This window comes from Rhea americana, unplaced genomic scaffold, assembly GCF_003343005.1.
Source record: "Rhea americana isolate MKP2758 unplaced genomic scaffold, rheAme1 scaffold_48, whole genome shotgun sequence".
In the NCBI taxonomy this organism is placed as follows: Eukaryota; Metazoa; Chordata; class Aves; order Rheiformes; family Rheidae; genus Rhea; species Rhea americana.
Genome location: NW_028186623.1, coordinates 3683995 through 3711008, shown reverse-complemented (window position 1 = coordinate 3711008; position 27014 = coordinate 3683995). Strand labels below are relative to the sequence as shown.

Below are 27014 nucleotides of genomic sequence, written 5' to 3'. Positions count from 1 at the left end.
AATTAGCAAAAGAGAAATTAGTGAAGAAGGCACCATTATTTGCTGCTAATAGGACAAGGAGGGCTGGACTCTTCTCCAGAAAACTGACTTTGTCGAATAATGCTTCTGCTGACTTGAGCAGCTCTCCCTTTTGCTTGTATTTTTTTACAGCCCTTGTCATCTTACCACCTTGTTCCTCGGAAAAGGAATAGCAGGACTCTGCGGAGCAGTCAAAGCATCCTCCGCAGGGGCATTAAGACTCCCTAGAGCGGTGTCTCCTACCATTACGTGACAGCACGAGGAAGCTAGTGTCATGTCCTTTTTATGGATGGGCAAAACTATGGCCTCAAACATGAAATGTCCTGACCAAGGCTAACAAATCAGTAACTGAGCAGTGAGTCCAGCAGGAGCTTCCTAACTGTGGAGCTCTAACCCCAATATTGCGTGACCCTCTCCCTGCAGCAGTTGTAAGGTTTGGGTCCTTAGTGCAGGTGCATCTCCCCGTGCCTCAGTGAGAGCAGAAGACCCTCTGACCAGCACCTGGGAGCAATGTAGGCATGCCCTGTGTGGGGGAACTACTTCGGTTTGATAATTAAAGCTCAGTATCAACAGATTGGAAATGGTGGAGCTGCAGCAGCTTCACTTGGCAAGTGGTAGTTGCAGCTCCGGCCCTAGTTCTGTTCAGGGTTTTTTCAGAGGAAATTAAAAACAATAAAGGAAGGACATGAATTTCTTTCCAGACGTGGGTGTCCATAGTCTGCTGCTCTTGGTGGCCTGGGGGATTCCTCATGCCCCGAGCTGGGCTGGAGGGCTGCAGCCRGTGTGCTGCTGTTACCATCTGGAGCTCTCAGCCATGGCAGGGAGCAGTTGCAACTCCCAGAGGGAAACGGAGCTCGGAAACTGAGCGTTCCCTGACGCTCCCCAGGGATRCAAACTGGCTCTCGCTTCCTTTGCTCTCGCTTTTAAAAGTGAAATGGTCCCTGACCCTTTATTTATTTATCTGAGCGCAAGCAATGCAGGTGAAGTGAGGGGATTAGGAGGAAACCTGCCGTCGAGGAGGCCTGGGCTATTAGGACACAGAGCAGCGGGGCGCAATGGCAGGGCTTGTGAAATGGGCTGGAGCGGCTTCCCTGGAGACTGGAGGTTTGTGTGCGCTGAATGCCAGCTGGCTTTGTGAGCGATGCATGGGCACAGCAGTGCTCTCGCGCTGCGCAGAGCAGGGATCCTTTTGTGGCAGTGCTTTGGAAAGGACTTTGCAYGGGAAGTATAGATCTCCTAAATACCACTTTGCTCTGGTCCTCCCATACATGAATTGACCTTCTCTGACCATTGGAACAGGTTATTTGCTTCATTTGAAAACAGTCAAGCATCTTCCTACCTCGGCCGTAACCCTTCTGTTTCAGGGAACCTCCTGCTGCTCTGTCAGAATAGCACTACTTTCTATTTTGAAAGAGGAAGTCCATGTGACACGACCCCTACTAAGTACAAAAATTCTTCCTGCTAAGCCTACCTGTACACCTCAGGGCTGTTTGGCAGGAACCATGGCTCAAGAATGAAAAGTTTCCGCAGCTCACTTTGGGATTTTTTGACCTTTTTATGGAGTTTGCCAAGCGGCATACTGGACTTAGCCAACATCTTAGATAAAAGTCTAAGACGGGCTGCCAKCTGAGTCCATCTCTGGCCCATGACCAGTCATGGTTAGCACGCAGGCTGTTCCTTACCAGCAGGTGGGTGGATTTCAACCCTGACTTGGAGGTTGTAGACTGTGCGCAGTTCTCTTAGCTTCTTGGTCCCGTCTCCCCTTCGATGGTATTGTATGATTTTGAAGCTTTTAGTGCCTGCTTTCTTCTCTAATCCAATTTCTGGTTTGGATTTCTGGGCTGCTTTAGGAGTTTTCCCTCCAGCGATTGGACAGCCTGCTGGATGACCGAGTCAATATCCTGGGATTTTCCATTTTCAACCAGTCTCACTCATTCTTCCAAGAGTTTGTCCAGAGCCTCAACCAGTCCTGGCAGGAGAACTGTGATCATGCTCCTTTTACTGGGCCAGCGGTAAGTAAAATCTTTCCCATGACCCACAGCCTTCTTTGGTCAGAAGCTGCAGCAGGTCCATCTGGAACATGGGCCAAAGGAGTTCAAGAGGCAAGGGAAACCTAGTGAAAAGAGCTGCAGGCTTATTCTGAGCAGGCATTGACAATGCATTGCAAACACCAGGTAGAGGTAGAAGGTCTCCAAGGTGTAGGTTCATGCTATTGTCTGTTATTTAATACTGCTAACCTCTGATTTAATCCCGCTAACCTCTGGGCTTGTGGTAACAAGCTGTGACATACACGATGTTCTCCAAATTTGGAGAATATGAAGGCAATCATCTGACAGCCTGCAATTGCCCAAAGAGACCTCTGGGAAGAAGAAGGGCTTAGAGCTTTAAMGGTCTTATCTGTGCTGCTTGAAATTCATGTCTATCTTAATTTGAATAATATTTATGTGTAAGTGTAGGAGGGAATGCCACCCTGATTCAGCGTTACCTTTGTGAAGTTTGCCCCTGTGTATTTACCTTAGGAGAACTGCTTGTGGAAGTGAAAGGAGGAGTCTGGATGCAAATAGCACAAGGAGAGCTGGGCTTAAGCAATTGCCAAAAGGCTCTGTTATGTTGCATGCTTTAATGTCTCCCTGATGAGCCTGCAGATCAGAGCTGAAATCTTCCCCCTCAGGGACTCTGAATAACTGGGAAGGTTCGCAAAGCGGATTTACCAGGTTGGGCATGCAGGGGGCTCTCGCTGGAGCTGGGAGAAGGGAGAGGAAATTGCCATCAGTGCAACCGTTTGCATCTTTTTAATGATCTCAGAGTCCCCTTGACAACCTGAGGCAGCTGTGTATTGCTGAAAGCCTCCTTATTATTGCTACAAAGTGACACTAAGCAGGGAAAAAGAAAAAAAAAGAAAAAAAAGAAAAAAAAAAAAAAAAGTTTTCTGACCTTTGTATCTGCAGCCCCTTGGCTTGCATAGAAACAGTGGAGCTCAGGCTGTCGCGAGTACATGACAGAGACCAGCCTGCTTCTCCCTCAGCACAGCCCTCCTGCACCATGGCTGCAGTGAGCTCACTGACCAGCTAAATCTCCGTAGGATCTCTGTCAGGAAGCTTTATTTGGATAACAGTTGCAGGACTGTCCAGAGACATTAAAAACTAATTTCCTTCTAATAAGAGAAAGAGAAGACACTAGRAACAGGCACATTGCAGAAAATAACTGAGCTCGCTGTTCCTTCTTACCCTAGGTTATCTTGAATGACCAGAATAATCTGTAGGTGGAAGGGTGCAAGAGTATGCCCTATTGCAGTGTGTTTTTTGAAGAGTGAATGAGTTCAGAGCTGAATAGAGATGTTCGTTTTGTGAGCCTGAGCCTAAATCACCCCTCAATGTAATATTAAGCCAGCTGGCTTAATTGTTGTTTCCGTTCATTCATAAATCACTTCCAGCAATGTAATGAGCTTCCTGCTGATCCCGAGAGGACACCACTTGGGGGGGGGAGGGGGGGCTCAGTCACACTGGATCACACTGATCCTAAACTGCTCCATGGCAAGTCCAGCCCTGGTGGTGTTGGAGGACCTTCTTGGGGCTGGAGTGCCTTCTCCTAGCTGGCTTCCCAAGCACCTGCTCTCAGGCTGTTGTTGGCTGTACCAGGTAGCTCTCRGTGTGCTAGATGTTGTTCAGCCACATAGGAGGAAATGTTATTCTTGTTGTATAGATAGGGCATTGAGGTACGGAAGAGAAGTGATTTATTCCATTATCAGAGACAGGTGGTCTGAAGCACTGCTGGAAAACAGATTCAGTTTTCCTGAACTGTGGTCCAGAGTCTTAACCAAAAGCTGCTTGTTTGTTTCTGATTAAAGTGAGGTTTGCTCTGTGTTCTTACTGAGACTTCCATCACCAGTGAGCCATCCTGTCCCAGGTGAGGAGGAAAGTGCCTGCCTCTGGCTCTRGTGAAATGCAATATTCCCAAGCTGAACAGTTGTGTCCTCACCTGTATCTGCTAGAGGAATCCGTTATTTTGCAGTGCACTGTTTCCCTACCTTTGGAAACCAGGCTGGTCTCGTCTCTTGGAGAGTGCCTGTGTAAGAACTTACCCTTTTAGTCCAGAGAAGCAGACATCTCTTGGGATAGATCATACTAAAAAGAGAAAAGGAAGCTCAACAGCTGGAAGTGACAGGAGGGAGGTTTCCTGTGAGCTGCAAAATCCCAGGGCTTTCTTGCAAGGGCTGAGAAGGCATCTCAGGAAGGAGGAGGGAGCTGCTTGCTCTAATGCCATTCTCATTAATCACATTGCAAAGAAAGGAAATCAGACAAAATCATTCAAATTACAGATGGCTAGATTAGGTAATTAGAATTTAGGCTAAAACAGATGTTTGTAATTAAGTGTTTATTTCATTGAATAAAATCCAGATTGTAAAGTCTATTTCACAGGATTTTAATGGTTTTAATTCTTTGTGTTATGTTTGGGGGCAAAGWTACAGATGACAATGCTCTAGGAAGGAAAAAAAAAATAGTACAAAACTGCAAAACCAGAACCACCCAAACCTGCCCATATTTCCCTGCARAACAGCTTGCCTTTAAACATAGCCTTTATGTGGGATATTTCTGTAAATAAAAAATACAGTGGGATCTTCCACTCAACCGCACTGAACCTGCTGTTAGTTTCTAGAAGGCCAGACTTGGCGGTTAGAGGAGGCTGTGCTGCATCCAGCAAGGAGCCGTAGTGCACCAGGGCTGAGATCAGGTACTGCCCCTGCTCCAGAGATCAGGGGCTCTGGCAGTTGCCTTAAATGCACCAGGCAGAGTGGTTCTGCCTTCTGCGTGCAAGGGCTGGAGATCTGTTTCTTGCCCCTTTCGAAWTAGCCATTTGCTCCCCATGCTTTGTAGCGTGTTGGTGCCCTGCAGCGCAACCTGTGATTATTTCTTGGGTACAGCTTGCTCCTGGTGCAGCTGACCAGCCCGCCCGGGGGAGCGGAGCGACGAGCCTGTCTGCCCAGCCCRCCGTCTGCTGGAGCCTTGCTCTGATGAGGCATCCATCAAGTTGCAATTTTCATCAGCAACTTTCATCACCAAGAATTAAGCTTTAAGGTTTGAGGGAAGTCTCCTGAGACCCAGGAACCTGGGAGGGGGGGGGACCAGCGCTGAGCTTACCAATCTTTCATGTGCAGTCTGTCGCAGAGCTACTACATCGTAAGAAAAGTACAAAAACTACGGTGATCTGTACAAATCAGGTGAGGTATGCGAGGAAGAGAATCAATTTGTTAGCAAGCAAATCAGCTTTTCATGAGCGTGACAAAGCTGTGGTTTAAAACGAGAACGTGAAAGTAGGGAGAGGCTTTACCAGCGACGTGGAGAAACCTGAGGCCATGTACCTGAGAGCAGTGACAGGTAGTCCCTGCTGAATCCTCTTGGAGCAAGTTAACAAGATAGTGCCTCCAGCTCTCTGCTCCGCTCTGCGAGAGGTTGTGGCCTCAAGGYGTGAGAGAACACGTGGCTGCTCTGCGTCTGCTCCAGTGCAAAGTCAGCCTAGCTTAACTCGGTGGTAACTAAATGAGCTTTTTGCCCATGCCCTTATGGGTAGTAGGAGAKAGCTGGAAGTGGTGAGCTTGTGGGACCCCCCCGCCCTAGTTAACCTTGGTAAAAGACACTTACCTACCTATGAAAGACCTTTAAGCAGAGGAAAGAGGAGTGTAATACAGGCAAGTAAAGGCCTAAAAACCATCAGCACTCAGTCCTAGGGAGGTTTTAAAGTGATATTGAAGGGAGAATTGAGGGAGGTGTCTGGATCTCTTTACTTGCATGTTGCTATGTTGCCAGGCCCCCATGTGTTTGTGTCATGCTTCAGGGCACCCAGGATTGAGAGGTTGGCGTAGGATCCTGGTTTTGAGCCCAGTRGGGCAGGGAATGGCTGGCATAAGAAATGATGAAGTAAGAAATGGAAATGAGGTGCTTCTGAAAAAAAAACTGTGATTAAAAAAAAAAGAAAAATTAAAGGAGGCAAGTTGAGGACATGGGAAGGTAAGTTGAGGACATGGGAGGGATTTCCCGTGCCCTACTGAGAGGACTTCGTTTTCTGTATCACAGCTGCCTCCCTGTTCCCTWAATGCTTGAAATCATATAGGGCCCCACCAGAAATCCTAGCAAATTGTTTAAGGCTAAGAAGTAAAATATTCCAATCAATAATGTTGAATGCTTCACTAAGATCTACAAGTTTATTGCTCAACAGCTATTAAGAGATCATTAACTGCTCAGAGAAAATGGAAATGAAAACCCAACAGGAGACAATTAAAAATGCTGGGCCAATTTTCAGGTCTGGTGTGAGTTGGTGAGACTTTGGGGTTGCAGGGGTTTGATTTATTCTCAGAATATTGTCATTGACCAATTGCTGTTAGTATGGGTCCTGATTCAGGAAAGCAATTGATAATCATATATGGTATCCTGTAATTTGAATGGGATTCAGTCCATGGTTAAAATTAAGTGTGTGYTAAAGAGCTTTCTTGAACAGAGGCCAAGGTAGGGAGTGATACTGGCCAGAGAAGTCCTATTTAGAGTTCGTAGGAGAAGACCTTGTACTAAGGGGAAAAAGTAGGAGTAGAGAGAAGGATGTATCAGCTCCTTTAAGAAACTCTAGAAAATGCTTCCCAGGAGGGGAATTCTTAGAACAGATGTGAATACTAAGTGAAAAAGGCAGACGACTTATCATCAAACATAAAGGAAGAAGCACAGGAGAGACGTTCCCTGTGATTATAAAGGGAACCGTGGTGTCTCGTGTTTGAGACTCGATAGGCGGGAGGAAGCCCAAGTGCTGCTCCCGCTCTGCCTCTGGCTCTTCATATGTCCTCAGGCAAGCTGCTCAGCTCCTCGGCACTACCATTTTTCTCCTGTAAAATAGCTGTAATAATATTTCATAGCTCAGGAGTCAGTCAGTTCATATTATTAGTCGAATGCTTATAACACTGATGATAAAAGATGCTGCCTGTTGCATGGGAGGAGGGATTGGGTCCAAGACCAGCAGATGCCAGTCAAGTTGCTTAAAGCTTACTGCAAAGTGCCTGGATACAATCTGTGCAAGAGCATGGACAGACTAAGCAGGTAGTAATAGACAAGCAGGTAGGTGCAGGGAGAATCACTGAGAGAGCAAATGTGAGTCAGTACCAGGGGAGAGGAGGCAGAAATACTGAGGGACTGCCTGTGCTAGCAGAGCTAGTGGTTGGTGGGGATTTTTTTAGCATTTGGCTGTAATCATGCATTTTAACTCATGCCGATTTGTACATTTTTAAGCCTTAGGTTGCTTGTTAACTGCCTAATCTGAGGTCATTGAAGTCAACCAAATTTTTACCACTGATCTGAGTAAGATCAATCAGGGTTAAATCTGTCTCACTCTGTTCAAATTAGTAATGTTGATGGGAACCAAAGGTTCACTGGGATGATTGAACTGGGTGAGACTGTCCCTGCTGGGCAACCGGCAGAAGTGAATAAACCTAATCAGACTTGGGGAGGAACAGGAGATTCAGATATTGCTGAACTGTCATCAGTCATGAATGGTGTAAGATGGGGAGAAGGAGGCACAGGCTAGACACTGAGTACGTTGCTGGGAGCTGGGGTGGCAAGAGGCTGCTCTCTGAAGTAGCCATGAGGAAAATGTAGCCTTCATAGTAATGAGCTGCAACAGCTTAATTCCAGCAGAGTCAGGAGGTGACAATAATTAAAAGTGAAATCTTAGTCGCAGCAATGAACATGAGAGCGCAAATGAACGATTAGCAACTACATCAAAAACATCAAAACAGTTGTGCATGGGTAAGAAACAGTGCGTGAGGCTTGATGGACAAAGAAATCTGATTAAGGGCAAACAAAACAAAGGTGAAAAGGAGAGGGGACGAGCTCTGTGGGTTCTGGCCATTGCTTCAGCAATGCAGTTACAGTGTAGATAATAGTTGGCAGGAAACCGGAGGCTGTAGTGAGGAAATAAATGGTCTCTGTGGGGTCTGAGAGCTAAGTTGTCTGAGAGCAGCTAAGCTTCATTTCTTGTTGATCTGCATCTCATAGTGGTGCTTGAATGAGGATTCTCCGATGCCTAATAAAGGCTAAAACGTCATAGTCATTTTTTGTGTTGTGGGTGCAAAAATTGGATCTTTATTCTGCCCGTATGCCTATTTTCTGAGCTCTGAATGACCCTGATGCTCTCAGGAGTGTTCCCCATGTCAGTCTTGGTGAGCAGATTGAACCAAAGGGCCCAAAAAACCCCGCAACTTGATTACACATGGGATTACACATGTCCCAGTGATCCCTGTGCAGGCTCACAAAGAACTACGGTTCAGGGATGCCACTGCCAAACTTGCCCCTGCCTTCAGATCCCGTCAGGTCGGTGCACAGTTGTACACAGTGTTGCTGGAGCAGGGTGGTAGGCACTTAGCGCCTGCTCTCTGCGTGGAGTCAGCCAAGGACACTGATCTAACCAGGGTTCTGGACAAAGCCCTCTCCAGCTTGCTGCAAGGTGCCAAAGGTGCAGAAAGAGGCTGGTCGACAGTCTGGAGAGGGCAGTGATAGTGGTTCTTTGTCTTGGCAACTGCAAAAAATATCCATCTGCCTTGGACCGTTTGCAGATGCCATGTCCCCAGGCCAACTGGGGAGGAGCTGCAGCCAGGGAGAGGCCAGGTCTCCAGCTCCCAGGCTCGGCCGGAGTATGTGAGCATATGTAGGCTTCGAGAGTGATGTCCTGTGTGCAACCATCTAGGCCACCTGCCTGGCGAATGGAGCAGACTGCCTCTTTCCTTAGTGTACATCTTGGCTATACAGCACAAAGAAGGTCTAAGCCTTATTTGATTTTCTATCTTTCAATGCCAGTCCTGAAGGGTCTCAATTTTTCTTCCCTTTGCCCCCAGCTCTCTTCAGCGTTGCTCTTTGATGCTGTTTATGCTGTGGTGAGTGCAGTGCAGGAGCTGAACCGGAGCCAGGAGATTGGTGTGAAGCCCTTGTCCTGTGGATCTGCCCAGATCTGGCAGCACGGCACCAGCCTGATGAACTATCTGAGAATGGTGAGAAGGGACTGAAGTTTGCTGCTGTGTCAGTAGCTAGTGCTTTTCCCTGCCAGAAGCAAAAAATTTGTACGTACACGTTGATGTCGGCAGAGTTTTTGAGCACAGAGTATCGATCTGTTTGAAGGTAGCACTGGGAATGAAAAGAGGAGATCTGAGAGACGGTTTGTCACTGGCCTTGGAACAACATGAAACTCTATCTTTCAGGCTTTGCCACAGAAAAAATGAAATTCAATGAATTTTAAAAAAAATTGTGAATGTTTCTAAGTGATTTGAGCCCTGTTTTGAGTGAACTTGAGTTGATATAAGGTCATGCAGTACAACTGCTCAAAGATTAGTGCCAAGAGGTGAGTTTCCCTATGAAGGGGGTTTGGTCTTCTTTGAACCTAAAAGCACCGATTACTGGAACAGATCAAATGTCGTTCTGGCACAAGAGCAGACCCCCAAATTTCAGCTCCATGAAATGGTTGGAGTTTGTCACACTGATCCCTCGGAACTGAAGTTGAGCTCTATTTTTGGGCTGGAAGCCTGCAGAAGGAGCATGCTTTCTGATGCTGTTTGGGATGCAACTGAAATGTCATGAGAAGAGGAAATTCCATGAGACATTTTCCTAAAGGGAGGATCAGCCAAACAGGAGCTTTATGGTGCTTTGGCCCRGGCATGTGAAGCCTACTTTAAATCTCACCCTTGGTCAAAGGCAATAAAATTCTTCAGCTCCCCTTGGCTCTTTTAGGAGGCCCATTAGCRTGCTGCTGTTACTGAAAAGGTGCTTCAGCAGCAAGCGAGCGACGTTTAATTTGCCCAGTGAAGCTAGACAATCACCTTGYCTCCCTTTGCAACATGCTCCTGTGTTAAACGCAGGCCCGATGTAGTGAAACAGCACGTGCAACGGTTTGTGGAGGAATCCCCAGCCAGTGATTCAGCGTGAGACGATTAAAAGCTCCTGCCCGTGGCAGAGCYGCACGTTGATAGCCTGGGGCTGGGGGGAGGCAGCAAGGGGCCGGGAGGGGAGCRTCCCAGGCGGAGGGGAAGCAGTGGGCACGCTGCACCTTCCTTTGCTGATTTTTTTTTGCTCCCTCCACACCAGTCCTCTCAGTGCTACACCAGGCAGCCTCTGAGAGCAATTAGGATGGCTGCAGGAAAATTGYGTTACCCTGCCATCTCCTCGTTTCTAGTGAGAGGCTGGCTGCTGGGCGTGCTGAGCAAGGAGCAGGCACCCCGAGACTCTGCTTGGGGCGGTGAGGGTGGGCTGTCTCAATGGGCGCTGTAACTCACTGTCTCTTGGACAGGTAGAATTGGAAGGTCTCACCGGCCACATTGAATTCAACAGCAAAGGTCAGCGATCCAACTACGCCTTGAAAATCCTGCAGTACACGCGCAACGGCTTCCGGCAGGTAGGACCGGCCCCGCTCACCCTGCCTTTGTTCGTAAGCTTGTGGGGATGCACCTRTTTGGGATGATTTGGATGGGGAAAAATGTGAGTTTTTCCCTGAAATGTGGAAAATGTTGTTATTAAGCTTTCTGACCTACTCTTTTGTGAGGGAAAACTAAGGGGGAAATTCCATGTCGGCTCCTTCACACCATCTGTTCTTGGTACGCGGCATGCTGGAGTAGATGCAAYGTGATTTACCTTCTGATTTATGGTGCATGCACCTCGGTAACTTGTTTGCTTAGCTCGGACTGTCATTTACTTTTTGTCACAGTGCTTGTAGATTCCTCACAGTATTAGGCCTTTTCCCCTCTGCTTCTTTCTGTCTGAGGGATGTGTTTTTTGGCTTGAGCTAAGGTTAAGGATGCTGTGTGGTACTACAGGTGTGAAACTGGTGAGATTGCAGGACACGTGTCCAAGGAATTAGCTTTTTACTGGTGAATCCAAACTTCCTTCAGGAAACAAATGAGAGTTCTAGAAAATGGGCTTTCATCTGTCTTATTTCCGTGCTTAGCTTTATGTCTGCCGTTTTCTCAGAGGTTGCCCACTTCTTCTAGACACCATAGACCAAGTTATTATATCTTACCCCACAYGGATATGGCATTTTGGCATTAGGAAATCTCTTCTGCTGGCAGCAGCCAATTTTAGCCTTGGCAAGAATGTTACCTGCCAGTTCTTACCTGTCAAGCGACAGCTCAACTTTGATGTCGCCTTTAGCTCACTGTGAGTGAGCAGAAGTTCAGGATGGCATTTTCCCCACAGTAAGGCCTCTTAAAGCACCRTTGCCCTTCTAATCATTTCCTGAACCCAGCATATTCTGAGTAAAAGTGACAGGTCCAAGGCCATCTACATTAATAAAAGCACCCATTCAGCTGGAGCAGGGAAACCAAAAATTTTAATACCTGCTATGATTGCTATATTTTTAATGTGCTTAAATGTGGCAGGGAGTTCACCTTAAATGTACAGGTCCTCTTGGATCAGTGCTTCTCCAAGAACTCCAGAGATGCATCTCAGCTCCTCACTTGGGTGACAGAAATGGTCAGTGTTGGTGGATAACTGTCTTTACAGTTTGGAGGCAGCTGATTTTCCAAGCTGTTAAAAAAAAAAAAAAAAAAAAAAAACACTCTATTATGGAGACCAGGTAAAAGATCCTGGAAGGTGCCTCTTGCTAACAAGGTCTGCTTAACATTGATATGCAGATGATGATGATTAAACAGCTTCTGCTACACAGTCCCTCTGTTAAAGGGACTTCAGCTTCTCTGAGAGGTGATGGATAAGGGCCTCTGCTTGTGTTTCAGATGATGCAGGGTCAGTCTTCCTTGTCTGTAGCTGTTTTTTTCCTGAAAGAGAAGTATGCAAACTTGCTTCAGGATCAGGGAGTGGTGCTGGTTCCAGACCTCTCCTGTGGTGGGGAGACCATAGCCCCTTTTGACATTTGTCTCTCTGCTTTGCCCCGTATTCCTGAAATGCACCAGACAGAAAGGACAAGTGGTAGCACGGGATTAAGGCCAGCAGCTGGGGTGYTGCATGTACAGTGGCTGATGGTACGTCCGAAAGAAAATGGGGTCTATTTTCTAAGGCAAAAGTTTCAACTCTTCTTCAGCTGTTCCAATCTGACAGGAAAAAAAATCTTTTTTTAATCCGTTATACACTATGGATCAGCAAATAGACAGCTTCATGTTTCAGAGGTTCCCAAGAAACCTGCATTGGAGTTCAGCTTTTCAAATTTCCTATCACAGAGCGGTGGTGATAAATCACTTCAAGTCGCGCTAACAAGGTGCTGGAGGGGCAGGGAAATCCCTTGGGGTGTGTTACTGCCTGCTCAGGGTGTTTGGTGGCCGCAAGCCCTCTCCTGTCAGAAATCCATCACGATGAAGTCATTCTTCGTAAAACTGCTCTGTRTTCCCGTGTAAACCTTTCTGCGGGGTGGCCTTTCCTTGACAAGCAGCCCTGTTTCAGGGACCTYGCCTGGCTGAGAGGCAGCATGCTGATGCAAGCCCCTCCAGGCATTTCTTACGGTTAGGCTGCCCCGTCCAGGTCTCTAAAACACATCTCCCAGTCCCAAGCCTTGCAGCTTTTCCCAACGATCTCCCTGCAGCAGGAGCCACGAGGCTTGGGCACAACGTACAGCRTGGTTCCTGCACGGTCCTGCCCCTGCTCTCCCCTCCCCAAACCAAAGGCCTTGGGGCTGGAGCGACTCTACCATGCCTCAGATAGTTATTTTCTTCTCAGCCATCCAGCCTTGTTGTAATGAAAATAACTGAGTAAATCATTAAAAGTCATTTAATTAAACCCACCGTGAGGCGATGGGGTGAGGAACAAATATTCACATCCTGGAGACAATCTTGTTCCCGAGGGTCATATTAACTGATTTGCACAGGCTCTTGTTTGAAATGCGCCTATTCCCTCCTTTTTTTCAATCAAGCTCATGCTCTCTGCCCATTTCTGTTTCTCTCCCTCTGTCTCCTTCCATCTATCGAAGCCACAGGGACTTCCAGCTCATCAGCTTTGATAGAGAATTCACCAAGTCCTGAAGCTGATCCAGATCTCAGCCAGCAAACAAATTAGACACTTARATTTTCAAAGTTGCTGTTGCTTTTGGGCAGGGAGAGACAGGGCTTTTTGGCATTTAATTTTTAATATATTTATGTAATGCACCAAACGTGTTTTTCCTGATTTAGCTTAACTAGTGGAAATTTTTCCCCAGCCGTATGAGAGCTGCTCTCTGTTCATAGGATGCCTGATAAAGCACAGACTCATTACCGTGTTGGTGATCCATAGATCTGACAAGCACTGGGTTTGTAAATGTCATCTTTTTATTTTTTCCCTTTCTTTGCCCCTTAAAAAAAAAAAAACATTGCAGCAGGTTTCTGATTAGTGATTTGCAGTAAACCAAGAACTACGGTTTGGCAGCCTAACAGGAGAAGGAGAATGAAGAGGAGATGGCATTTATAGGACACCCTGAGAGCAGGTATAAACGGGCGAGGCAGGGAGGGCTATAGGAACCGGCTCTCCGAGCTAGCCCCCTATAATGGCCGTGTTTTCTCCTGCTCCCGCTACTCTCCCCCTTGTTCTCTCCCTGTCCTAAATGTGGCCAATTAGTTGCTGTTTAGCTAAAAGGCTTTGAGGATGTCCTGACACAGAGCTGCGGAAGTGGCAGGGGGGTGCCTAATTGGTATGGCGATGAGTTACAGATGAGTTACCATCTGATAGCTCCGAGACCATCCATGATCTCCACCACTTCAAAACTTTTTAACTTAAAAGTGGCTAATCAGTCTCGATGGGACTTGCTCCTCTCTAGTTATTACCCCTAGCAAGAATTCAGRGACAGATCCTGCAAAGAGCTGATGGTTTTTGCCTCCCAGGACCGAGGGAAATCAGTGCATCCCACAGTTGGGTCCTTTCTGGACTAAGCCGGGTGCCAATCATGTTGTCTGAATGCAATGTCTGGGAAGGAAGGGGATCGCAGGGGTTGGTGAATGGCCTCAGAGGTGCGTTGTGTGTGTTATGTGGTTGTGCAGGTATCTAATTGCATCTCTTACTAGAAAAGTCCGTTTCCCTTTAGCACCAACGAGGATTTCCAAATGCAGACTTGATGAGAAATGATTGCATTTGCACTCCTTCCTTTTCCTGGAGACACAGAGGAGCAAGGAGGTCATGAGTGCAACCTACAGGACAGAGGCTGCTGCTCTGAGCCCAGATGATATCTGTTTTTTTTTCTTTTTTTCCAGTGGGAGCCTCCTGCCTGTATTTTTGGTTGGGGAAGCGGGGTGGTAAGTGCCCCCAGTGCCTCTGGAGTTTATGGAAAGGTCTTGCCATGTCATCTCTCCCTGCCGTCAGCTACCATTCAGGCCTGCGGGGCACCAAGCAGAAGTCTTTATTAGCATCATTAGTTTGAGTGGTATTTTGTCATCTCATGCTACGAGGAGTTTGAAAGCCCAGGCATCATTAGCGTGGCTCCGTCTGATCCGCAGGAGCTGAACGGATTGAAGGAGCAAGTCCAGAACGCCACGCTCCGCCTCGTGTTAGGCACTGGTAATTTTGTACAGCGATGAGAAATCTTTAAGTGTCATTATTTCCAATAACGCCTGTTGTGGAGCAGCTAATTTGAGAAATCTTGCCTACCTGTGGAGACAGGGAAGTGTCACAAGCAATGTCACTTTCTTGCTTGTTCCAGGCTCAAGTGCTTGCTCTTCGGGCTGRTTTGCGCTGAAACTGTGTGTTAGCTCCTGGCCTATAACAAGGACACGTAACAAGAAACACCTTTTACCTCGAGGCGCTTTGCAGCCCTTGCAGCGAGGGCAGGCGGAGGGAGGCTCGTCCTGCCCGCGTGGGCGTCCGCAGCAGCGCCGGGGCGAGGGAGCAGAGGGAGCTCTCTGCATCTGGGCCGTGGGGTGTCCCWTGCCACCAGGTCATGTCATCGCTTTCCTAAAGGTGTCGAGATCCAGCTTGCAATCAGGCGGTTACGTTGCRCTTTCTGCTCTGTTGGGAAAGATACTCTGTCAACTTCAGCGCCTCTGATCATTAGAAACCCTCCTTTAATTTTCAACCTGTTTATTCCTGGCTGGTTTATATCTATTTATTTTTGTGCCAACGCTATCATCTTAACTTCAAAAGCTGTTCTACCCTTTGCTGTGGACCTCCTCCACCTGCTGTATTTATACAGACCAATCACATCCTGCTTTAAAAACTCTCGAATCCTAAAAACTCCTGAGTCCTAGTCTAGAGCTTTAACAGCAGGGCCATCACAGCCACGTCTGTGTAGAACATTTGATTGTTTTCTAGGCATTTTGCAGATGAATGTTTTCTGTTTTTCAGAGGTCCTTTATGTATAAATAGAGATGATTAAAATCACCTTGGCATCCGTCTTGCAGTGAGGGAGAGATCAGAGGATCCCAGACATCTTCTGACGCATTAAACTTCAGAAACACCAAACCATGTGAGGAGACAATTAGTGTCATTATCGTACTGTCAAGGGGGTCAGTTGAGAGCTGGAACAAGCCCAGAATTGAGTGGAAACACCCCAGCACACAGAAGTGTTTAGCCTTGGTGCTGTGTTAAAAGCAAGGTCAAATCCACCGTGTTGTCAGAGGAGGAGGCAGTCAATTAGTCTCAATATGCCAGCAGGGGAGGTACCAATTTGAGAACAGTGAGGGCTGCTGAAATTAAAGTTAATCTGTCACTAATCTCTGGTGGTGAAATCTGGAAGGAAAAAAAAATAGGCGGTGTTTATGACTGATCRCTCACTCAGAGATGCAGTTGCTGCAGAGGGTCTTGTGGCAATCACAGCAAGAGCTTTGTGCAGAGCTRGGGAATACGGACCGGATAAAATCCACCCTGTTGCACCCGTACAGCCCCTGTGTGGGCCATTTCAAGTTGTGTTTCAAGTACTCCGTGTCCRTGAAGTAAACAGAAAATCTCCTGATTTGGGACCGTCCTTCCTAGAGGTTAGTCCTGCGCTACAGTGTCAACATGCTGCTACGAGCTTGTTGGTGGATAAGCCACAGCAAACTGTCAAGACAACAGACTCCTGCCTCTGCTCCCCTCCTGCTCTGACACATCCGTCACTGCCTCAATCTCCCCGTTTGTCAGACAAAGCTAATGAGCCCTCGGTGCCTCTCATATTGGTGGTGAGCCTTGAAGAGTTAATGCTTGCAAAACCTTCTGAGGTCCTTGCCGTGACAAGTGCTTTTAGTAGAGGGATATTAATATTGTAGAAGGGGCTGGACTGACAACTGTGAGGAATAATCTTTGTTGTGTTATCTGCAGAATAAACAAGACCACCTCTGGGGACTCAGTTGGCTCTGCTTATGCAGCTACATCAAGATGTCTCTACCCCAGCCTGGGAGCAGAGGGAGATGCATGCAACTGTCCAATTATTTTCCATGCCTTTCTTGAGAAACTTGGAATGTCTTGAGACTTGAGAGTCTTGTTGTGCTCCCCCATTGGCCACTTGTGCCTAGAGATGAGGAGATTGGATTTAGGATTTGGAGATGGCAAAAGTTTTCTGAGATTCTTCAGTCGCTTGAACCTGCAGCCAGGATAAGAAAGGACTTTGCCCTTTTCTCAGCTACCAGAGCAATTCAGTTGCTCGTCAGCGTAGCAGCATGGCTGCAGTTTGAGGTCGTGTTCAGCCTGTTGTTAAGGTGAAGGTGCTTGGTCAGGGTTAGAAAGCATTCGCCCCAGATCGATGCCACTGGTCTCTGGTTCTTRGCAATAGAAGCTGTGATGGTATGATGGTCCTTCTGAAGTGGCTTTTTTCCTGTGAGGATTGATAGTGGTCTGTATCAGCTTTTAACGACACTTTGTGGAGGAGGGCGAGAGGTTACGCTTGCTTTCAGGCAGGTGAAATCCTTTGCTAAAAGTCACAGAGACAATGTAAAGTGGTGTGGAGTTAGGGGCAGCAACTCCGTCTCCTCGTTTCTAGGCTCTCACTGTGAAATCGCAGGGCTTCAGAACGGAAGTTCTTCCAAACCGTGTCAGTTTTACAGAATATCTGTGCACGGCATCACAGTGAAAGAGCTCAGCACGATGAACCCTGGCTACTGTGCTATCAAAGGATGATGCAGCCAACTCAGACCAGGGCTATGGCATTGCCTTTCTCAGCAGCATCCTGCCAAATGCTCCTGTGCCATGCCTTCTTTAGGATTTCACCTCAGGAAGCGAGGAGGTGAAGGGGTCAGCAGAAATGCATCGCTGTTGGGAGTGAAGACCAAGTCTTCGTCTTACGGATGTTACCTGGCTGTTGTGCCTTGGCGTGACGGGCAGGAAAGGCTCCCAACAGCATAGCACAGGGGGTGGGAAGCAGGTGCCRCTCCGGCGGCACGGAGCTGCTGGGTGAGACAGACCCATCTCGGGGACGCGTTGAGCACAGGGCTGTACGCTGCTTCGCCCCAGGAAGCCGCTGCCAGCACAGCGCAGTCCTGCCGCGCGGCTCGGCTGCAGCTGGGGTGCAGCCGCCTGGGACGGCAGGACAGCAGTGAGTCTGGAGGTGTCGGCAGCTGGGAGCGTGCCAGAGCTGCACAGCGGGGAACCGGTCTGCCCGTCCTACCGTAGGTGGGGTGCATCATGAAAGTAATGGAGCATTCCTAAATACCTTCTACAGGACTGGCTCGATGGTTGTCAGTCCCTGGAGCCATATGGTGGGTGCGTACAGTAATTTGCCCTGTAAATCTCATTATCGTGCTGTTTATCTCTCCAGATTGGGCACTGGCACGTTTCTGAAGGGCTCAGCATGGACAACAGAATCTTCTCCTCCAACATGTCAGACAGTCTGTTCAATACCACGCTCATTGTCACAACCATCCTGGTAAGTGAGGGGGTCACCTACAGTTCCCATTAGCTCTTTGCCAGCCCAGTGTTTAGGGGTGTCAATCAGCTAGAATATTATTCCCTCTTCCTACCCCCTCTGCCCCCAGCATGCAGCATTGCACACTGATTTTATAAAGAACAGACGATCAAATCACTAATTACAGCACTGAGGACAATTCATGACAGTATAATTAAACTCAAGTTGATGTTTCATATGGAAATGATATTTGATGAGTTCAGAAGCAGCTGGGGAGAGGGCTGGGATGGGGATAAGTTGCCATTTTACATTCATCTGTGAATGATGTTCTTGTTCTGTTTACAGCTGGTAAGTTGGAAGGGACAGTTGTCCCTTCTACCCATAAAATTACTAAAATTGCCTTAGATGAGTGTAACCTGAGATGCCATATTTATAGGCACTATTGTCTTTATATAATAAAATTCCCCTTCCACATGCTTCCTGTCCAGCACTTTACTAGCTATCCCTTGATTTTTTTTCCAGTCCCTCTGCACCTTCTTAAAGACACTGAAAATCCTGAAGCACTCTGGGTGCTTTTTTTCCCACTAAGTTTGTCTGAAAAAGAGGCCAAACTGGAAAAGTAGTGCCTATATGCCTTTTTTTCCTGCCCATGTCAAAGAAAGATGGGATCTGATTGTCCTGCGGTAACTCGGAGCAGTCGCTAGGCTGTTCTAGGAGCTACTAGTTGGAAAAAACGGCCGAAATGCGATCCCTTAGCTCAACTCGTACCCTGAAGTGGGATAAATCTGCTCTATCTCCTATGTGTTCCTCATACAGCAGGGGCTAGTGAATACCAATGTAGAAATGGCTCTGCTGCCTTTGCACTCCCCTAGGTTCCCGAGAGATTACTCTTACACCCTAGCTGAAAGGCACGTATCTGAACTGGAGGTTGCTCCAGGTGTGTTGTCAGAGCCTCTGCCATGCCAGTGCCCCAGGGAGCCCGCTCCCCTCTGTCCCTGCGGCTCAGTGCCGTGCTGGTGGGACTCCTCGGCTAAGATGGGAATGACAGCTGCCCAGTTTCGATGCAGGAAAACCCTTACTTAATGCTGAAGTGGAACCATCAGGAGCTGGAAGGCAATGACCGTTATGAGGGCTTCTGCGTGGACATGCTGAAGGAGCTGGCAGAGATCTTGCGTTTCAACTATAAGATCCATCTTGTTGGYGATGGAGTGTATGGAGTCCCCGAGGCAAATGGCACATGGACAGGGATGGTCGGGGAGCTGATTGCTCGGGTAAGTGAATTAACTGTTCTTCTTAGCTGAGCTCTAGCGAGACTTGGCAATGAGAAGCCCTGATACTTTATTAAGTGCTCCAAGATGATAAGGTCAGATTCGGGTTTTAGTTCATTCATGAGACACTGACAGGAGGATTTCGATTTAATGGAGTCTCTTAATTGCAAATGCATTTGTGTCGATGTGACAGYGTTTGAAGTAGACCAGTTAGGACCCCTGTCAGGGGGCTCTGCTAGGATATTCACTTCTGCTGGAAGATAGGCCTGGAATTTGGGATTCCTAGGTAGGAGCTGGTTACAGAACAGTGTTGGGTTTTATTTTCCCCCCAGTGGAAGAAAAATCAATGAAAACTTGAAATAGGCAAATGTGCAGACTCTGGGGGTTGGTGAAAACTGAAGAAAACTTACAGAAGCAGGCTTTGGGGATGGGGACTAAACATCACGTTTCTATCCAGAAGAGTTCTGACTGATTTGTTGCAACTCCTCGACTTGCAGTATCATTTTTGGAGGAGAGCATTCTTGTTTGCTTGAAATACGTAGATCGAGTTCTTTTCACAGCTCTGATGCGAGGTGTCGCGGCACAGCAGCTAGACTGAAAGCGTGATGCTTTTTCTGGGTTTGACAACAATTCGACGTTCATGTGTGCTCACTCAGGCTGTGCCCGCCTCTGTTCCTTGTTTTCCTCAGCAGCTAAAGGTAGGCCTTCCCCAGGGATCTCGAGGCTTGAATAGAGTTCCTGAAGTGTTCTGAGACTCTTAGTAAAATAGGCTTAGCCAAAGCTAACATTAAGATTGATGTTATTTAAACCAATACTTCCACCAGTTTCTACACTGCCTTGTTATTACTGAAGCACCTGTGAGAACCTCGTGACAGTTTTGCAGCTGGTGGCAAATCTGTACTGAGGTTTGTTTGTGGTAATAGGCAGTGCTCCATCAGAGGCACACCTGCACCACCCCATAATTATCCTCACACTGGTTGGTAGCATGTTCTCCTGCAGAGCAGAGAAACTAAGGCCTGGATCCGTCCCTTCTGGCACTGGGCAACAAACCGGGGCTGCTAGCACTGTTGCTGGCCACGAGCATCTCTAGAAGAGGTGTCGACCCAGCACATCTGGCCACGGAGGGAGACCTGGCTGACTGCAGGGCTTCAACCAAGTGTCTAAATCTGGGTGGGACAAGTCTGGATCTGAATGAGTGACTTAGGGTCACACAGGACAGGGAAAATATACTGACTCAAAATCCTTCCTTAACCAGTGTCCTGTCTCCCAGATCATCCTTTCCCCAGCCAAGTTGATAGCATTTGGAGCTAGCTGAGATTCCACCTCTGTCTGAGTCTTCTAAGGAATTTTCTGTATGGTTGTTTGCAAATGCTCTGGGCTATTGGCRTAGTTTTTATACATCTATATTTATATATACATATATGTAYGTACATACACAAATACATATAAAACAGCTCTGCAGTGTTTCTTTTGGGAGGCAAGAAGGAGGGCACACAAAGCACTGTGTGATCTCTGCAAACAAGGGAAGGAACAGCCTGATTTTTGGCCTATAACCTTGGCAGTGCCTCTCTATTAAATGRGAGCTTCTGGAGAGAGTTTTTTGGTAGAGATAAGTATTTTAATGTCATCTTCATGTAGAAACAATTTGTGTCTTCTTCAGCTCTAGCCTTATTTAGGAGGATTTTTGCTTCTGCTTCAGCAGGACAGCTGGCAAACCTTGTGAAGCTGAATCAAAAATTGGAGAAGAGAAAAAGCCTTCTCTGTTTTKTTCTTTCTGGACCTTTTAGAGTTATTCTGATAGTTTCAACAAGTTTTTGATCATTCTCAGGAACTGGCACTTTGACTCAGTTCAGCCAGGGCAGATCTGGCCGTGTGCGTGCTGTTGTGTTTGTTCAGGTTTGTCTGGGATTTTGTATTTCGCTGGCCTAGAGGTTCCCTTTATTCTGTGATAGCCGGAAGGGAGTTTGTCTTTGTTCCAGCTTCTTATTCATCTGTGAAACCACATTAAAGACCACATGAAATAGAAGAGCCAGGAGATTGTATGTTAACYTCATACGTGCTTTCTTGGTGGATTTGTTCCCAGAGTTGTTCTGCCTCCAACTTACCCCTGTGCAGCCTTTGGCATGAGCAGGTTGCTGGTCAGGACACAGACCTACCACAGGGCTCAAAGCATCCTCCTACCGCAAGTGACAGCTTTGCACCTGACTGTTCATACCCTGCTGCATTAGTGTAAGAAAGTGATTTTTTACCTGTCCCAGGTCAGTTGATCAGAAAAACAAAGTTTGATTAGTGTGCCTGACCAGAAGTAAATTCCCCAGGTCCATATAATACCTTTCCACTTTTCTTTTTCTTTTTTTTCTTTTTTTTTATTATTTTATCTCTGTAATCTTCTTGGCACTGAATGTCCTCAGAGCAACTACGGGCTCTATGGGAAAAGCATTTCATTTTATTGCTTCTGAATTAACCAGCCATTGATTTATTCTTATGTGCTGAAAATTCTATTACAACTAATTGTGCACTATAATATGATTGAGAAGGAAGCTATATAAACATAAATTTGTTGTTGACCCAGATTCACAAGTACGTATCTTATCGACCTGCTCACAAAAGTAATTAAGAGTTAAGGAACACGGGGACTGGGATGGCTTGGGGGGATTAGTGGACAGGCTATAGATACTCCCGCGTATCTATACGCGGGTTTGATTTGGGAAACCTGTAAACTCTGTTATCAGCTGATGGAGGTTTGGCTTGGGAAAAGTCACTTGGAAGGACTCATACCCCATACTGAGTGAAAGATGTCACAAACTCAGAAAGCACCAAGCTAATTGTTCCCATGGTGAATCGAGGGCAGGAAGGCTGAGCTCCTTCCCTACTCCTTGAGTAAGCAGGGGCRTAAAACCACTTTCTGGATGGCCTGTAGTTCCTGTTAGCTTTGCCAGGTCCTGGGATAGAAGACTTCGATCTCCGGCAGTTAGGGTGACACTTTACGCGTGTGCTATCTGTAACAAGGAAACTAGGAGGAACGGTAAATCTTACCGTCTCCTATTGCTTGGTGTTATAGCCCTTGGGGACGATAGGGAAGGTGTGACAGAATTATGTCTCRCTTCTTCCCGTTATGGTATGGTCTCTTGCATCCCCAATGGTTGTCTCCTCTYCTCTTTCTTTTCTTTCCATTACGTCCTCGAGCTGGGATGAATTCGCTAGTCCGATACAAGCCAACGAATGTATTTCAAGGCAGCGTGACAGCTTTCTCTTTGCTTTGCTACGACTGTATTTGCTGTCCTGGTCATGGCTTATACACAGTGCCTGTACATCAACTCGCAGTGAGCCTTTGGTGATTAATTCCCTGGCTGTCCTGGCTGGGAAGGGCTTGYGCCCGAGAGATCCTTCAGCAGCAATTCCTGAATTTACCCATCTTGGAGCGGCTTGTGGAGAACAGAGCTAAGCTAAGCTAATAGGGGTGGGTTGGCTTGGTTTTGCCAGGAGGCTTTATTGGCAGGCTTCTGAAACTGCAGTATTTCTGCAAAACCTCCTAGAAACTTCTCTGCTCTGCTGCAGTCAGGGATCAGTCCCGGGTGCTGTTAGGTGCCAGCGTTGAGTGCCAGCCCCTGCCCAGAGCACCTTGCTCTGGCGCCCGAGACCCAAGGCTAGCGCTGCCGCAGAGGAGGTTGTCGGTCTTACGCCACCAAGAACTGTCTCTGACCTCAGGAGCACCAAAGCCAAGAATTGGAAGGATCTTAAAGCTTTGGGGGTGAGATTTCAGCTTCATTGCTGGCAGCCAGGTGCACGTGAGGTGTTTTGCAATCAAATAGAGGCCTTCTGCCTTCATCTGCTCCAAAGATAGGGAGTGGCAGGAAGGGGATTGAAGCGGAAAGGAGGGAGAAGTTATTTCAAAATTGGCAGAGTCCTGTTCTCCGCTTGGTAGTGGGTGTTGGTGTTCAGCAAGAAAAGCTGTGTGTGGGTGAAGGGAGTGAGGGGGAGCCTGTTTGCCTGTGCTCACGCTGGCAAAGCTGACATGGAAGGCTTGATGGGGATGGGGAGGGAGGGCGAGCGGGGGAAGTGAGGCAGTGTAGGCTGTTGAGCAAACACAGCACAGTGGTGGGCAGCGAGGTTTGCATCATGCTGTGGACTGCCAGCATTGCACGTAAGGTGGTCCGTGCTCTGTGAGCGAGCTGGGGCTCCCTCCTGGATCCTGGTGCCCGCGCGGTCCCCATCCTGGCTCTTAAGATTGATGCCAGGCACAGACTTTTTCCTCATGCCTCCTAGAGGCAGTTGCTCTCAGCCCAGGTCATGGCAGACTTGAGGCTGAAGTCTGTGCTGATTCCTGATAGTCTCATACTTATCTGAGGCTTAAACAGAGGTCTGCAGCCTCCAGGATTTTCAGTCTGTCACTTTTCATATGCCATAATTCATACAAATCTTAAAAAAAAAAAAAAAAAAAAAAGAGGGGGGGAGGGGAAAGGAAAGTTACAAGTAATCCTGATTTGGCCCCAGTTTTAAATGCAAGAATATATGTCCAAGTGCCCAACCTGGCTCTCACCCCCTCCAGTGGAAGGGGGGTCGCAGGACCTGAAATAGCTCCTGTCAGATCGAACAGGCAGCTAGGGCAGAAGCAATCAGTACATCGATCTGGCAGCGGAGCCGTTCCTGTAATGCCAGCAGAYGGATATGTGGATAGGCCGCTCTGTCCTTCACCTGGATGTGCGTGAGCTGCTGCCCAGGTGAGCAGGCTGCCAGCTGAACCACTCCGAAAAAGCAAACTAACCCTTGTTAGCCCATGGAGATCAGAGCTGCACTGCAGGCAGGTGAGACTGAGAGCTGCAGGGAATGAGCCTTACCTAAACGTGCTGGGCTTGGAAAGGAGCACGGCACAAAGCAGGTGAGGCAGCAAAGCTTTYTCCCCAGGGGAACGGGAGGTTCAGGTCTTCCCCTTCCAGCTGAAGATCATGGTCTGCTGTCATGCTGGAAATGTTTGAGGGATGAGGGGGTATGTGCAGGCTATTGGCAAAGCACAGCAGCGAGGCTGAGGTTCAGGAGCCAGGGTGAAGCTCATCCCTCCAAGGACTAGTCTGTTGTCTCACTTGAAGGTTGCTGAAAGAAGAGTGGCCAGGACAGGGAGGAATAGAGATACCAGACTTTGTGGGATCTTGGTCCTCRAGGTTTCTACTGAAGCAGCCTGTCCTGAGGTACAAAATACCATGCACAAGAGCATGTTTGAGTGCTGGGATTTCAAGCCCTAGTTCTGTCCACTCCTGTGCTCTCTTTGGTSAACCAAAGTGGCTCCTTTGGAGCTGGGTTGCAATCCAGTCTGACTCTGTTGTGCCCTGAGAGCACTTGCCACATAGTGAGCTGGTGCTTCTTTCACAGGATGATGCAGAATAGCTGAGATTGCTGGGGACCTCTGGGGACCATCTAGACTAACCTCCCCTCCTGCTCAAAGCAGAGTCACCCACAGCAACCTGCTCAGTACCGTGCCCAGTTGGGTTTCCAGTGGAGCAACTATCTGCAACAGAAATGCCCCTGCTAACTGGTCTGTAAGGGGGGGCATTAGCTTCAAATCAAGCAGRTCCCAAAGGGAGAACTCTGATTTCACTTTTTTGAAGCTCCCTGTGAGCTAAGGCCAAGCACTGTAAGCAGCGTAAGAAACAGCTTTCCCTGACCTTGACCGTACTGTCAGTGCTGTGTGGACAGTACTGGTGAGAAGCAGAGCCTCATGTTCACCCAAGGAATTTAGGATCTGAGGTYCTGCTAAAAGTCAGGAAGTCACGCTCCTGAAAGTGTTTCCAGAGCTGTTTAGTGGCTGTTTTCCCTGTGCTTTAGARGCAGCTACAGGCAACCTTAGGCTGTTGGGACTTTGCTGTTGTGTTGTGTTTCCGTAGCTTAGTAGGAGGCTTGTGAATAGCTGCAGGGCCGGAGCTGCAGTCATCTGCATGGTACAGAGTGCCGTGGGAACCTTTCCACGGGATCCTCGCGCCAAGCGGAGGGCTGACRTCAGGCTCCCTTCTTCACCGTCAGCGGCAGGATGAGCCTCGTCAGCACCCGCAGCGAGGAGGCGGCCGCCTCCTCCCGACAGGCAATCCCTGCAGTTTACTGCTTAAGGATCCTTAATCTTTCTGCTTCGGGAGCCCGGCTCGGCCCTGGTGCTTAGCCTCCTTCCCAGCACGGCTCCAGCCTCTCTGCTCGTGCAGGCAGAACCCACAGTTAGTGCCAGGTATAGGCAGATCATGCTTTTATCTCTGACAACGGCCCACCTGGGCTTCCTCTGCTCTAGTGAGAGTTTTGCCCTTATTTAAGCAGTGTTTTATTAAAGAGGCATCTTCTCCACTCCTCTAATGCTCTGGGCCTTTTTCTAAGCCTGTTTTGTGCTGACATTTATGACTGCAATACAGCATGAGCTGGAAGGATGCGAATCATGCTGTGTTCATCCCCCGCGCCCTTCCTTGCCTCCCATTTCCCCTCTTGCACCAGCACCAGGGTGTGGACAGAGTGTGGAAGTGCCAAGTAAAATCCATTTCTCCCCAGAATACATTGTGTAGTCTATAAAATGCTAACTTCTGCCTGTGCTCAGGTGGAGAGAGGTGGAAGTGCCAAGGTTTGCAAAGCTCCTCCTTGTAACCAAGGTATGCTGACCTCAGTGAATCACAAGAAGCTTTGTGAATATCAGGAAGCAAAGTTAAAAGCATGAAATGGATGATATTCAGGCAGAGAAAATGTTGCGTGTGATTTCTAGATCAAAGTTTATTGCTGTCAGAAATCAGCTCTTAACTTGCCTGACTTCTGAGCCTTGAGAGAAAGTTAGTCTTTGACACAGCGCAGTCAAATGAAGCTGTGAGGACCGCAGGTCTCTGCTGCAGGAATCATCTAGCAAAGGGGAAGATAGATTTGCATTGAACTGCGCATAGGTTAGAGCAGTCTGGGAGCTACTATAATTTCGGATGCTGGCAAAAGTCCTGAGAGGACCAAAGTTGACCAGGCAGGGAGTAAGTGGAAGGAATTCAAAGCTCTGATGGCCTTCACACCTCTCTGCCAGGGCTGCAGGGTGAATCTGAGCAGGCAGCAGATGCATCACGTGAAAACCTCTGCACGTGGGGAGACTTGAGAGCCTGGAGACTACAATCTGTCATTTCACCATTTCAGTGCACACCGCTCATGATGTCTTTTGACCTCGGTTGGCCTCGGGGAAGGATGCTCCATGTGTAAGGCCCGTAAGGCCTGAGGGTCGCAGCTGTTCCTCTGTGGAGGGTGGAAAGGCAGGACCTCTGGAGAAAGGGCCTGAGACACGAAAAGCAGTGCGCCCAGGAAAGGGAGGCTCTGCTGTGCTGAGTTTCAGCTCTGCAGGCAAAGGAAGGGGGATAGCTCTGCACTGTATTTTGCGTAAGTAAGAGCAGCTTTCAAGATGCTGCTGCCCACGTGATCTGGAAAGGTCCTAAAGGGGGATAACTGAGTGCACAAAGTACYCTGATGGCATCCACCTCTCAGCCCTGAGAGGGTGGGAGGCCAGGCGAGGGACGGAGCTGAGCTGGGAGATGGCTGTAAGGCTCCAGAGCTAGTTAAACGCGGGGGCTGTGCTGCTCCTTTGCACAGAGCCTTTATGCTTGCCTGCAGTGGGGAAGAAAAATGGCCTTAGAGCTTAAAGAAACATCTTCAACGTGGTGTATTTGACATGTATTGAGCCTATGATTTTGCTGGTAGAACTGTGTTCAGTTTGGAGAACTGGGAGAAGAAAGCTGTTGTCAGAATAAGCTGTATCTTCATGAGGGGCTTTGCTGGTAGAGCTCTCCCCAGGACAGGAGTACCTGCAAACCCTTTTAAGTACAGACAAGAGAGGTTTAGGAAGCTTTAGGCTTTCCCTGCAGATAAAATTCCTTATGTGCTGCATTCCGTAGATGAATTGATCCCATCTTTGTAATCTGCTGGTGTTTACATGGGGCTTAAATGCTCACACACCATGCTATGATTATTGGTGCCTTTTAAAAAACCTGTGGGTGA

At 47.9% G+C, this 27014-nt stretch overlaps 1 protein-coding gene across 1 annotated transcript in view; it reads left to right on the top strand.

The window, feature by feature from the left end:
- The window catches only part of GRIK4 (glutamate ionotropic receptor kainate type subunit 4), a 138984-nt gene that overhangs the window by 90771 nt on the left and 21199 nt on the right, over nt 1-27014 (top strand). Inside the window, exons 7-11 of the mRNA XM_085316835.1 lie at nt 1869-2030; nt 8888-9040; nt 10330-10434; nt 17671-17778; nt 18825-19028. Of these exons, the coding sequence (XP_085172961.1) occupies nt 1869-2030; nt 8888-9040; nt 10330-10434; nt 17671-17778; nt 18825-19028 (732 nt within the window). The remainder of the gene's footprint in view (nt 1-1868; nt 2031-8887; nt 9041-10329; nt 10435-17670; nt 17779-18824; nt 19029-27014) is intronic.